At 39.6% G+C, this 13,810-nt stretch overlaps 4 protein-coding genes across 5 annotated transcripts; all 4 read left to right on the plus strand.

The window, feature by feature from the left end:
* Positions 1-676: 676 nt before the first annotated feature.
* Positions 677-3,353, plus strand: LOC147057924 (alpha-1-antitrypsin-like). Its single transcript, XM_085910930.1, has 6 exons — positions 677-802; positions 1,732-2,332; positions 2,442-2,512; positions 2,591-2,784; positions 2,876-3,023; positions 3,097-3,353. The coding sequence occupies exons 2-6, from the start codon at positions 1,741-1,743 to the stop codon at positions 3,292-3,294; spliced, it is 1,203 nt and encodes a 400-aa protein (XP_085767056.1). The 5' UTR covers positions 677-802; positions 1,732-1,740; the 3' UTR covers positions 3,295-3,353.
* A 965-nt stretch (positions 3,354-4,318) lies between these two features.
* Positions 4,319-6,610, plus strand: LOC147057925 (alpha-1-antitrypsin-like). The gene is made up of 6 exons (XM_085910736.1): positions 4,319-4,420; positions 4,991-5,591; positions 5,701-5,771; positions 5,850-6,043; positions 6,135-6,282; positions 6,356-6,610. Exons 2-6 carry the CDS (start codon positions 5,000-5,002, stop codon positions 6,548-6,550), a joined length of 1,200 nt encoding a protein of 399 aa, XP_085766862.1. The 5' UTR covers positions 4,319-4,420; positions 4,991-4,999; the 3' UTR covers positions 6,551-6,610.
* A 992-nt stretch (positions 6,611-7,602) lies between these two features.
* On the plus strand, positions 7,603-11,584 carry carnmt1 (carnosine N-methyltransferase 1). 2 transcript variants are annotated; one of them, XM_085910687.1, is made up of 8 exons: positions 7,603-7,800; positions 8,185-8,380; positions 8,633-8,799; positions 8,949-9,089; positions 9,169-9,347; positions 9,845-9,958; positions 10,236-10,339; positions 10,660-11,584. In XM_085910687.1, exons 1-8 carry the CDS (start codon positions 7,673-7,675, stop codon positions 10,852-10,854), a joined length of 1,224 nt encoding a protein of 407 aa, XP_085766813.1. In that variant the 5' UTR covers positions 7,603-7,672; the 3' UTR covers positions 10,855-11,584. The 2 variants fall into 2 exon arrangements, with proteins under 2 accessions (XP_085766813.1, XP_085766812.1); XM_085910686.1 differs by having other exon boundaries at positions 7,606-7,809; positions 10,660-11,583.
* A 607-nt stretch (positions 11,585-12,191) lies between these two features.
* Positions 12,192-13,800, plus strand: LOC147057927 (uncharacterized). The gene is made up of 2 exons (XM_085910688.1): positions 12,192-12,665; positions 12,870-13,800. The coding sequence occupies exons 1-2, from the start codon at positions 12,315-12,317 to the stop codon at positions 13,026-13,028; spliced, it is 510 nt and encodes a 169-aa protein (XP_085766814.1). The 5' UTR covers positions 12,192-12,314; the 3' UTR covers positions 13,029-13,800.
* Positions 13,801-13,810: the final 10 nt, after the last annotated feature.

Consider the following 13,810-nt stretch of genomic DNA (forward strand, 5'->3'; position numbering starts at 1 on the left):
AGCTCAAAATCAAGGTGAAAATGCTTTGCATGATCATATAGATCACTTAGAAACGCTTAGTTCATTACGTGGCATCTATTAATTGTCACACTGGGTTCAAGTAACACTAAACAACTGGCACAGCACCCTTTGTGGGCCTTTTCCAACATAGAACAAATATGCAGTGGCTCTCCTTTTGGCTAAATGAAATAACAACAAAAAAGACAAATTATTATTACCACTGGCAAACTATTTTATGATTCTTAAATTACATTGCTTTTTGCATTTAGTGTTTTAGTATGTAAAATTCATATAAAATAAAATAATGTGATGGTTGAAGTATTTGTGCCTCGCTAGATTTGAACATATTTGTACTTTCTACTGTTTATTTGTGGTCCGATAATTCGGGAACAACAAAATATCAGAAAATAAACAAATTAAAATTGTTTATTTCTGATAAGTCATTTTTGGGCGTGCGTGTGCGCGCATCCTTGCATTCATTAACATTTTTTTTTATTGTTGTTTCATATGGTTGAAAACAAACAAAGCCATTGAATGAATCAACATTAAGTCTGATTAGCATTTAGTGAGCACACCACAGCCTGCCCGAAATGTTGCTAATATCTCTATTAGATCACTTTGGAAATGATGATAAATGAAATGCATGATCACCGATTCATCACAAAATGGGAGGAGACAAGAGACGACATCACGCGGAAAGTGGGCTCATCCCACTCATTCAAGGTGTATAAAGAAGATAGCAGAAGAAGACCTCACTATCCTGTCTGTTTGGTTTTGAGGCAAGAGAGGAAGTCAGCAATTGGTAAGTTATTCAATATCCAAATCTCGTTACCTTTTCCATTTTCATAACATATAAAATGATCAATCATTCATTCCAATAAAGGATGATTTTTTTACTCACCAATGTTGAACAGGCTGCTTTACCAAAGTAACAGAGACAAATTAAGTACCGTATTTTTCGGACTGTAAGTCGTGTTTTTTTTCATAGATTGGGTGGGGGGCCGACTTATACTCAGGAGCGACTTATATGTGAATTAAAAAATCCGCAACGTAGTGAAACCGCGATAAACGAACCGCAATGTAGCAAGGGATTAGTGTAATTTGAACTGCAAGTGACGTCAGCGGCGCCACGCGGTGGTTGTTTACATAAAGGAGAAAGGATTCGAATCATGGGATGACGAAGATGACCAAGGGCCCCTCGTTTGAAGGATTTAATGATTTGGAGTGACACAAAGTTTGAAAAACTTGTTATTTATGTTATAATTATTTGATATATTTTATTTCGTGTAGCAACTTGTATATGTTTTATCGTTACAGTCCAGTAGTTGTTGGCTCGTATCGTTTAGCCTGTATCATTAGCTTGTTGTCGAATAGATTTGCCCCAGAAGTGCGACTTATACTCTGGAGCGACTTATATATGTTTTTTTTTTATGGCTGGTGCGACTTATACTCCGGAGCGACTTTTAGTCCTAAAAATACGGTACTTGTTCCAAAACAACGTTGAAACAACATGCAATATGGTCGAATGCTTGCCATCAGAGTGGTCAAAGGTACAGATGCCTACTTTTTGGCCAGGGATATTCTGCATTAGCGTAGTGTTTGCCTTGAGGGAACACTCTACACTAGTCTGACAGTATATACTTTGCTTGTTGAACTTTGACATGTGAAAAGCGTTGTTGGTCTCATATGTAATCAGAAGATCACTTTTACACGTTTGAACTTTTGTCATAGTCTACAACAATGCATACGGCCCTGGGTGTCTGGATCTTATCAGCAGTGGTCTGCGTGGGAAGAGCCCACCACCATGAAGGACACGCTGATGACAGCCTCTCACACGTGAGCACGGGAAACAAAGAGTTTGCCTTCCGACTGTACAGGCAGTTGGCGGCTCATTCTTTGAACCAGGACAAGAACATCTTTTACTCACCAAGTAGTGTGTCCGTTGCCTTTGCCGCCTTGTCTGTCGGAGCCCGGGAGGAAACCCTTCAACAGCTTTTGAGTGGTCTTGGTTACAACAGTTCCCAAGTTACACAGAATGATATAAACCGAGCCTTTAGTATGATCCTCAAAAGGCAAGAGAACTCATCAGACATCAATGAAGGGACCGCTGTGTTCTTGAATAACACCATCGAGCCAAAACCCGAGTTCCTGAAAGATTTGAAAGAATCCTTTTATACAGATGTGTCGAATGTCAACTTCCGGCAAACAACAGAAAGTGCTGACACAATCAATAAATATGTAGCGGATAAGACTCATGGGAAGATCGATAAGTTGGTGAAGGAACTGGATGACCGGACCATCATGTATCTCGTAAGCTACATCTACTTCAAAGGTACTTGAGGATAACAATTACTGCTGAAGTTTGTGTCTTTTTCGAGATCTGACATAAAACGTGGTGTTCTCTGTAAAGTGACTCATTTGTGTTCATTCTTATCATACAGGAATGTGGGACAGTCCTTTTGATGCCAAACTCACAAAAGAAGACGAGTTTACCGTTGATGAGAACACCAAGGTTTGAAGCTACATCTTGAAAGAAAGAATACCCATGCCGGAATGGAAATCTCCAACTTCACTCTGAATTGTTTTCCAGGTTTCTGTCCAGATGATGAACAAGGAGGATGATTTTGGTGTCTATCATGACCTGGCAATGAACACGAGAATCTTGCGCCTTCCCTTCAACAGCTCTTACTCCATGCTCCTGCTGCTGCCTGAAAGCCTGGAAGCACTAGAAAAGAAAATAAGCCCAGAACATGTCACCAGATGGTCAAAGGTGATGGAAATGAGGTTAGTTTGTTCACATTTTTGATGGAGGACCTTGCTAGATTGCTCCTGGTGTGATCATTTTAATCACAATGTGCTTGCCTGTTTCTTTTAGGAAGTACAATATATATATTCCAAAGCTCTCTATTAAGACTGACTACGCTTTGAAGGAAGTGCTGATTGAGATGGGAATAACTCACCTATTTGATGGGCGAGCAGATTTGAGTGGCATTTTGGAGGACGGGAAACTGTGTGTCTCCAAAGTAAGGATGCGGTCAACTTTTTCTACTCTTCTTTCCGTCATCGCTTCATCTCACGCCGCCTATTTCATTTCAGGCTGTGCACCAAGCCACCCTTGATATTGACGAGACTGGAGCCACCGCTGCAGCCGCCACAGGTGTTGAGTTCATTGCGTTTTCCTCCCGGTATCCCAACCCTGTGCTGAAGTTCAATCGTCCATTCATGCTTCTTATCACTGAAAACACCACAGATGACATTCTCTTCTTGGGCAAGATAATCAATCCCACCATTTGATCAACAGCAGTTGATGTATCACCATCATTGTTACCATAATAATAAAAAATACAGCAGTCTTTGTGATCGTGATTTTACTTTTCTTGTTAAGTAAAATCTTGCCATCCGTCCATCCGTCCGTCCATCCGTCCGTCCATCCGTCCGTCCATCCATCCATCCATCCATCCATCCATCCATCCATCCATCCATCCATCCATCCATCCATCCATTTTCTGAACCGCTTTGTCCCCACGGGGGTGGATGGATGGATGGGTGGATGGATGGATGGATGGATGGATGGATGACTTTGGCACCATCCTTTGGTGAAATTTGGAACGGGAATGGAGGTTTACTGGTTCAACCAACAAATTCCCCTTTACCAATTTAACAATAGTTAATTTTGAAGAATTAACTTTTAAGTAACCCCTATTCAGGCTCCCTTCTTCAGGTCTTCCATGTCAAGCTTTGAAATTTGGAATTTCATCTTAGCCAATTCGTCTGGGCCAAATCCAATACGCACTCATGCACCATCTTTCACCATCCTATCCACCAATATCACTCGACAATTCCCACCCCCGTTATTGCATACGAATATATTTAGAGGAAGAACTATATGCACTTACTAGATTTGCGGGTTTCTGTACACATTGCTTCAGTCTTTATCTGCACTGTGCAAACTCTTGTGTTGTCACAGTCGAGCAGCAACAAACTTTATTGGAACCACAGAGTCGTAGAGACTAAGCACATAGAAGAGTACACTAATCCAAAGTTCAGTCGATTGGCTTCATTGGTGGGATGAAAGTCGAGATCACATTTTGGTGATGTAATTCATTATTGAATCAAAATAAAAGTAATGCAAAAAACATGTTGCCGTTGAAATGCAGGAAATGGCATGAGGGAGATTAATGTTCGCTTGAATATGTAAATCCTTGCATGATAAGTCTTCAAGCTCAAAATCAAGGTGAAAGTGCTTTGCATGATCATCTCAGCCACCACCGCTTCCTCACAAAATGGGAGGAGACAAGAGAAGACATCACGCGGAAAGTGGGCTCATCCCACTCATTCAAGGGGTATAAAGAAGACAGCAGAAGAAGACCTCACTGTCCTGTCCGTTTGATTTTGAGGCTAGAGAGGCATTCAGCAATTGGTGAGTTATTCAATATCCAAATCTCATTACCTTTTCCATTTTTATAACATATAAAATGATCAGTCATTCATTCCAATAAAGGATGAATTTTTTTATTTAGCAATGTTGAACGGGCTGCTTAACCAAAGTAACAGAGACAAATTAAGTATATTAAAACAAAGTGTCTTCAACAAAAATAAAACGACAGACTACAAACATTTGTTACGCTTAGCGTTAAAGAAATCCAGATATTTACTTTGCAAAAGAATAGGAAGCTGTCAAATGTTGATCTGAGAAAATCATAACCTCCATCATCATGTTACTTGCAGTAGAAGGCATACTTGTTCCAAAACCACATTGAACCCATCTTGCAATATGGTCAAATGCTAGCCATCAGAGTGGTCAAAGGTACAAAGACGCCTACTTTTTGGCCACGGATATTCTGCATTAGTGTAGTGTTTGCCTTGAGGGAACACTCTACACTAGTCTGACAGTATATACTTTGCTTGTTGAACTTTGACATGTGAAAAGGATCGTTGGTCTAATATGTAATCAGAAGATCAATTTTACACATTTGAACTTTTGTCATAGTCCACAACGATGCATGCGGCCCTGGGTGTCTGGATCTTATCAGCAGTGGTCTGCGTGGGAAGAGCCCACCACCATGAAGGACACGCTGATGACAGCCTCTCACACGTGAGCACGGGAAACAAAGAGTTTGCCTTCCGACTGTACAGGCAGTTGGCGGCTCATTCTTTGAACCAGGACAAGAACATCTTTTACTCACCAAGTAGTGTGTCCGTTGCCTTTGCCGCCTTGTCTGTCGGAGCCCGGGAGGAAACCCTCCAACAGCTTTTGAGTGGTCTTGGTTACAACAGCTCCCAAGTTACACAGAATGATATAAACCGAGCCTTTAGTATGATCCTCAAAAGGCAAGAGAACTCATCAGACATCAATGAAGGGACCGCTGTGTTCTTGGATAACACCATCGAGCCAAAACCCGAGTTCCTGAAAGATTTGAAAGAATCCTTTTATACAGATGTGTCGAATGTCAACTTCCAGCAAACAACAGAAAGTGCTGACACAATCAATAAATATGTAGCGGATAAGACTCATGGGAAGATCGATAAGTTGGTGAAGAAACTGGATGCCGGCACCATCATGTATCTCGTAAGCTACATCTACTTCAAAGGTACTTGAGGATAACAATTACTGCTGAAGTTTGTGTCTTTTTTGACATCTGACATAAAACGTGGTGTTCTCTGTAAAGTGACTCATTTGTGTTCATTCTTATCATACAGGAATGTGGGACAATCCTTTTGATGCCAAACTCACAAAAGAAGACGAGTTTACCGTTGATGAGAATACCAAGGTTTGAAGCTACATCTTGAAAGAAAGAATACCCATGCCGGAATGAAAATCTCCAACTTCACTCTGAGTTGTTTTCCAGGTTGCTGTCCAGATGATGAACAAGGAGGATCATTTTGGTGTCTATCATGACCTGGCAATGAACACGACAATCCTGCGCCTTCCCTTCAACAGCTCTTACTCTATGCTCCTGCTGCTGCCTGAAAGCCTGGAAGCACTAGAAAAGGAAATATGCCCAGAACATGTCACCAAATGGTCAAAGTGGATGAAAATGAGGTTGGTTTGTTCATATTTTTGATGGAGGACCTTGCTAGATTGCTCCTGGTGTGATCATTTTAATCACCGTGTGCTTGCCTGTTTCTTTTAGGAAGTACAATATATATATTCCAAAGCTCTCTATTAAGACTGACTACGCTCTGAAGGAAGTGCTGATTGAAATGGGAATGACTCACCTATTTGATAATCGAGCAGATTTGAGTGGCATTTTGGAGGGGAAGAATCTGTTGGTCTCCAACGTAAGGATGCGGTCAACTTTTTCTATTCTGCTTTCCCTCAACGCTTCATCTCACGTCGCCTATTTCATTTCAGGCTGTGCACCAAGCCACCCTTGATATTGACGAGGCTGGAGCCACCGCTACAGCCGCCACGGGTGTTGAGATAACTCTGATGTCCTTCCAACACATCCCTGTGCTGAAGTTCAATCGTCCATTCATGCTTCTTGTCACTGAAAACACCACAGATGACATTCTCTTCTTGGGCAAGATAATCAATCCCACCATTTGATCAACAGCAGTTGGTGTATCACCATCATTGTCACCATAATAATAAAAAAATACAGCAGTCTTTCTGATCGTTATTTTACTTTTCTTGTTAAGTAAAATCTTGCCATCCATCCATCCATCCATCCATCCATCCATCCATCCATCCATCCATCCATCCATCCATCCATCCATCCATCCATCCATCCATCCATCCATCCATCCATCCATCCATCCATCCATCCATCCATCCATCCACCCAAGCAAGCCCAAGGCATGACATCACCTACACCAAGCCTCACAGATTAATTTGTGTGTTTCAGATCATAAGTAGATTTACTGATCCGTTCTTTTGCCATACATTTGCTTTTCCATCACTTTGGTAAAGGTTAGTCTTGGTTTTAATTGTTCATAACATTTTGTTAAAAAGCTTTTGTAGCTAATCTCTGTACTTTGCAAATTCCAATCTGGCCTTCTGATTCCTTTTGGTGATGAGTGGTACAGCATGTATATTTCTTTTTTCAAAGTCTTTATTGACAATGTATCTCATGATGGAGGCCTGTAGAATGAATATACATACATTAATATAACAAGAATAATAAGCTTCAAGTATTTCTTCCCAATTACATTTTCTCTTCCTTTTATTAATCAGAGATGCAAGTAAACTTTTCTAGATTCTTTTTTACTACCACTACTACTACTACTACTACTACTACTACTACTGCTACTACTACTACTACTATTATATATATGGTAATAATAACAATAATAATAATAATAATAATAATAGTTATTATTATTATTATTATTATTATTATTATTATTATTATATGTAATACGTATAGTGATATATTTATAAGTTCAGCAAGAAGGGGATTTTATTTCCTGAAACGTCATAGTTATAACTAGTGAATACATTTTAGAATTTAAAAAGTCAGCGTCATTATACGTATAGGGACACATAAAACTATGTCGTATTAATAGTTGCTCTTGACGAGACAAGACTAGCGTTATTATTTAGGGAAATTAGTACGCATGCCTGGGAAACACTCAGTAGGTGGCGGTAATGCATCTAAACGTTTTGTGCCAACCCAGATAAATCACTAACGAAGAAGAAGACTTCGATGCTTCCCAATTTAAGGCAAAGATGGCGGAAACAATAGAGCAGGCGCCGCTAACCGGCGAATTTCTTCTCAAGGAAAGAAAAAAGTTAACCCCCGAGGAAGAAGCCAAGCTAGAAAGGCAACATTTTTGGAGGATAATCGACGCCTTTAGGTTTTACAGGTGTTGTTATCTGTCAAAATATAAAGAGTAAAAAATGATAGCTTTAAAGGCAGAGTTCTTTCGTAGCAAGTGTTCATTTCTTTTTGTCCATTCATTTTCTAACTGTACTTATTTACGCATTTGTCTGCTTTTTAATCTCTCAATTTGTGTCAGGATGTCTCTTCTATTACTCTGAAATAATATTTCTGAAAGGTTGTAATCCATCCTTATCCATGGAAGAATGATAACGTTTTAGACAGTTGGAATTGATATGACGTTTTTAGATGTTTCACAACTACCTGGATGTATAAATCACCGTATTAAAGTTTGACTCACCATAGCAACAACGTTTATGTTTACCTACACATTTGTAACCTATTTATTCATTTTCTTTAGGGTTCATGTCCAAGAGCATGTCAATCGAGCCGAGCGTCACTTTCGTAGTCTACCTCAGCGCCACCAGAATTTATTGCCGTCTGTTCTGCCCAACCTGGTCCGCATCCGTCAATGTGCAGACCACAACCATGAAGTCCTACAGGCCATTGTCGAGCACAGCATTCACATGTTTGAGAACATTGAGTATGGAGAAAGGGTGAGTCATGGGTTTTTGCTTATATGCCTCTTTTGTACTCGTGTGGGACCTATGTCTACGCTGGCTTGGTTCGATTGTCCAAAATGACGTATACGAATTTAGTTGGAGACTTCCTCATAGGCCTAAATGGTTACTTGTATGTGTTAGGAGTGCGTTTGACTGGTGATCTATCCATCCACGTTTTGCTTCAGCTTGCATGAGCCTCTGTCTAGTAGAGACTGGTGGATGGATATGTTTTTATTCTTTTTTCAGGAGGATCAGAGAAAGGTGTGTCCATCCTCAACATTTGACATGGACAAGCTCAAGTCCACCATAAAGCAATTTGTCCGAGACTGGAGCGAGGCGGGTCAGGGGGAGCGGGACTCCTGTTATCAACCCATCATCCGGGAGATCCAAAGACACTTCCCAAGTGATATATAGTAGGAAGGATACACCATACACACATGCAGAAGGATACTAAAAGTATTTTGCTCAGATTTGTATCGCACACAACGTAAATGTGTGATCAGTTGTGGTCTTGTAAACTCGTGAGTCTTTTACATGTGATATGTGTGTTTTATTCTGTCAGCGATGTATCTAAGGTCAGCGTGCTGGTCCCGGGGGCTGGACTTGGTCGTCTAGCCTGGGAAATTGCTCGTTTGGGCTACATTTGCCAGGGCAATGAATGGAGTTTCTTTATGCTTTTCGCTTCCAACTTTGTTCTTAATAGGTACATTGTGCACAAACATAAATCCTCCATTATATAATGATTACTTTCCTGTAAAGATATGTTTTTCTGTTTCACTCAGGTGTGAAAATGTGAATTGTCTGACACTGTACCCCTGGATTCACCAGTTTAGCAACAATAAGAAGTCTTCCGACCAGACACGGCTTATCAGATTTCCCGATGTCAATCCTCAGAGTTTACCGCAAGATTCAGACTTCTCCATGGTAGCAGGGGACTTCCTGGAAGTCTATTCCGATGCAGGTCAGTAAACTAAAACCTTATTGGGGAAGGTATGTCTCACTATGTGAGGCCAAAAAATGTCTGTGTTGTTTAACAGATGCACACTCAAAAAAGTTGTTGGTACCCTTTGTTAAAGAAGGAAAACCCGACAGTCGTTAATGACGAGACTGCATTTTTTGCCAGAATGCATTATGAAAAGTTTCAGTGAGAATGTCCTTTGGACAGATGAGACAAAACTGGAGATGTGTGCAAGCCACAGCAGATCACAAATGAAGCATTGTAAGAAAAAAAACGCTACATACACTACTGTTCAAAGGTTTGGGGTCACTTAGAAATGTCCTTATTTTTAAAATAAAAACGCTATTGTTTTTTTCCAATGATGATAACATTAAATTAATCAGGAATAGACTCTATACATTGTTAATGTGACGAATGACTCTTCTACTAGATACTAGTACTGCACTATTCTACTAATTATTCAGACGTTATGTATTTAATAAATGGCATGCATCTGTTAGATTCCTGGGACTGTGTGGCAACGTGTTTTTTTATCGACACGGCTCATAACGTCATACAGTATGTGGAAACCATCTGGAAGATTCTTAAACCCGGAGGAGTGTGGATCAATCTGGGTGAGTCCCCATCTAACAATCGTCATAAAAAATAAAACACGTTTGTTACGTTGTTTGATTATATGCAGGCATTCACATTTTCGATTCCATTTTATTCTTTGTAGTAGTTTGTACTGGCCTAAAATTCCAATGATAAAGTGTTTTAGCGATTAACTGCAATTCAGAAAATTATTACATGCTTGTATTCTGTCCATGAATTACAACTGTTGTGAGGTTGAGGCTCAATATTTTCTTTTCTGGGAGAAATTACATAGTTTAATGTCATTGTTCCTTTCAGGTCCACTGTTGTACCATTTTGAGAACATGGCCAATGAGCTCTCAGTGGAACTCAGCTATGAAGACATCAGGGCAGCTATGGTGAAATTAGGCTTCCACATAGTGGTAAACCCAATCATTTTATACAATAACATAGTAATTTTCTTTTTAAGAATGTTTAACACAACATTGTAATGTTGAACACTAAATAAAATATTTTAGGTAAAAAAATATAAAGCCAGCCTCATCCATGTTTGTTTATCTTCAGAATGTTTCATTTCACCTGCTTATACAAGGCTTGAATGGCCTTGTGGGTTATTCTTTTTTTTTTTGATCTGTTAGGCGTTTTATAGAAACGCTGTCAGGAAATGCACGTGCATGCTCTATTTTGTGTTTGTAGACTGAAATCAGTTTGCTGTTTTTCAATAACACCTGTTATCCTACAGGTGGAGAATGAGTCTCTACATACCACCTACACAGAGAACGAGCGTTCCATGTTGCGATACATTTACGACTGCGTCCTCTTTGTGGCACGGAAACCAGAAAATCTGTACTCGAACTGTCAAGCAGAGGATGATCCACAGAATTCACCGCCAGCTGCCAAATCGCCACGACAAGATAACTCAAAGTCTCATACGTGAGTGGAATTTTTTTTTCAGCCAAGGACGGTAAACTTTGATTCGCTTGGGGAAAAAAAAAAAAAAAAAAGAATGACCAAGGATGGAAACTGACCCCGATTATCTTTTTGTTACATTGTGTTTCTAAGATGCCAAAAAATGTGATCAACTCAGGAGAGGGAGACACTTAGCAGAAACTAAGGACGATTCATATTTAAGACAATTTGTGATTTTGACATTGCATTAACAGGGAATAACATCAAGATACATCAAGAAGTGGCTTTTCCAAGCACCTTGTGATAAAACGCAAGTTTATAGACAGGTTTCTGTTGAGCAGATTTTTCGAACGCTGGATGGAATTAGTCAACTGCAAAAAGTGCAGAAAGTACAGTAGATATAAAGAGACTACGCTCTTGTTCAAAGGACTTTTTTTTTTTGTGATATACAGTGTATAAAAAAATCAAGCTTTTTGCACATGCTTTTATCAATGGGGATGTGGCAGTGTTCAGAATTAACTACTCACTTTGAACATGAAGTGGAAGCCAGCTTGGGATGGAAATGAAGCTTTTTTGAAGCACTGAACTATGTTGAATCGCTTGGAAACTGGGTTCAGTTCAATTCTTCAAGCTTTGGTTATAGCGACCTCTCCTGGAGAAAATCAAGGCTGCAGTGTATTTGAAACATCTTTGCTTTGAAATCTTAATATACACAAACAGACTGAATATCACATTTCTACTAATAAAATATATTTTTATAAATAAAGCTGATGAATTTGTGTATTGTGATAGCTATTGGAGAGTACTGCGGAAACGTGTCATAGTTTGGATGTGCGTATTTGGATGAGGCACATTATTTTTTTTCTACCTTTCTGAATTAAGCTGTGATTTTCTTTTTTTTAAACCTCACATCTTCTCCAGCTTTGTAAAATAATTGCTCACAAAAAACAGATGATGCTGGAGTGCATAAAAATGGCTGATACTTGGAAGACAATAGTATAGGGTTAGGATTTTCCTAACCTTGTTAAAGGACCTATCAGCCAGGATGTTGAACAATGCGGTTTCAGATATGCAAAATATTGTCAAATTTAAACAGGTTAAAATCTCTGCATTGTTTGACTAATTTGGGGATTTTTTGAGTTTATAATCACACATTTTCTGTAGTTATGTATCCTGTTCTGTTTTCCCCCTAAAATTCTTTATTTCAATTGCTCCCAAATAATGAGGCATACGCTATAGCTATTATGTGCCAAATTCTAAATGCATACCGTTCCAATATGGCGGCATAAAATACGCATCTCAAGAAGCATAGCCGGAAAAGACGTAGGTATTTATTTTTCCCCCTAAGGCGGGGCCGAACCGTGATTGGTCCGTTACAACTGCGCCGCAATAAGCTACTTCCGCAGATAAAGCGTTAGGTGAGTTTTTGTCAGAAAGTAGCTCCGATAAAATATTGCGCATTTCTGCAATCTTGTGATTTGCTCTTTGATGGCAAAGAGGCTCACCGACTACACTTTGATTTCCCAGTTACCCGTTAAGAGAAAATTCCTGTCCCCTTGCCGTGTTGCTGATCTGCAGCTCGGGAGCATGGCTGTGTACGGAGGCGTGAACCCATCGAGCACACGAGATTTGTTGAATGATCACAGCAGAAAAAGGAGACGTAGCGTAGACATTTCAGAAATTCCAGATCTCACGGCGACAACCCCTGACGCGCGCAAGGAAAGTATTAGTACGTTACATGCGCAGACGTGCGGACGCTATAATGAATCTCTCGACTCCACGACGGCCAGAAAACGACGCCGAGAAGAATATGTGGAATCGGGGACTATCTCTTCTGAGGTTTGCACTAAAATAAGTCAACTAAAAATGTAAATTAAAAAAACGACAAATGTACGTACGTGTTGAATCAAAATCCATTAGCTGACGTTTCCAGAATAGTGACTGCCACTAGATGTCACCCTTTGCCCATTGTTTGTCTTATAGTACGCACTGAACAAGTGCGTGTTTGTCAACCTTTTTTTCTTCGACTTTTTTTTTTTCCAGACAAACATCGATTCTGAAGATTGCACTTACAATTCTTTTCAGTACTGGAGGGTCCCTTTGCCTCAACTTGACCTTTCGCTGCTGGAAGAAACCACAGAACATTGCCAAGTAAAAGACAATTCAAATGTCAGAAACGCTTTGGATGCAATGGAGACCTGAAAACGTCACACTTTGGCAAGCAACCTAAAATATATGTAGAATTGTCAATGTCAATTTCTTGTGACTTGAAACGCGAAAGGGATATGTACAGTTGTTTGTTGACCAAGTGACCAGCACATTTTCCAAAGTTTTCTTTTAAATTGAAAGCTGGTTATATACTGCACTATAGTAACCTGTTACATTTCAGTATACTAATGGTCTTACTAGTACCATTTTTACAGTACTGCCTCCTGCTATTGAATGACGTTTGTGCACGAGTATGGCAACTTTGGCATATTAGTAGGACAACTGCGTTACTCGTGTGGAAAATCTGCTGTTGTTAACACTTTTTGTGCTTCTAAAAATATTCACCGTAGTAGAATTTCACAATGTCACTCGTAATGTAAAACAACCACAATTTAGCCTTTAGAAATAACACAATTACAAGTTGGCCTTTAGGTTCCTCTACCATCATTGAAACATGAAGCCTACATGAATGAGAGAAACTCCCAAATCAACCAGCATGGTCCAATTGTGATAAAAGAAGACACAGACTTGGACAAATGAGAATTTTCAGTAGTATTATCACTGGTATACATTCTACAAGTGAGGAAAAAGCCCACACTAGTAAGTACATTGTTTTTGGCCATCATGTTATTGAGCCGTATCCTAGTTTTGGACATGTAGTGGTTTTGTACATGGTATTGTGGGTGAATTGAGAATAAGTGCACCTATTAAGAAGTTTTATAATCATCTGATGATGATCTAATACAATAAATGACTTTTTCTTACCAGCCTGATCA

Source organism: Syngnathus leptorhynchus, chromosome 4 (assembly GCF_054491065.1).
Source record: "Syngnathus leptorhynchus isolate UIUO chromosome 4, UIUO_Slep, whole genome shotgun sequence".
NCBI lineage: Eukaryota > Metazoa > Chordata > Actinopteri > Syngnathiformes > Syngnathidae > Syngnathus > Syngnathus leptorhynchus.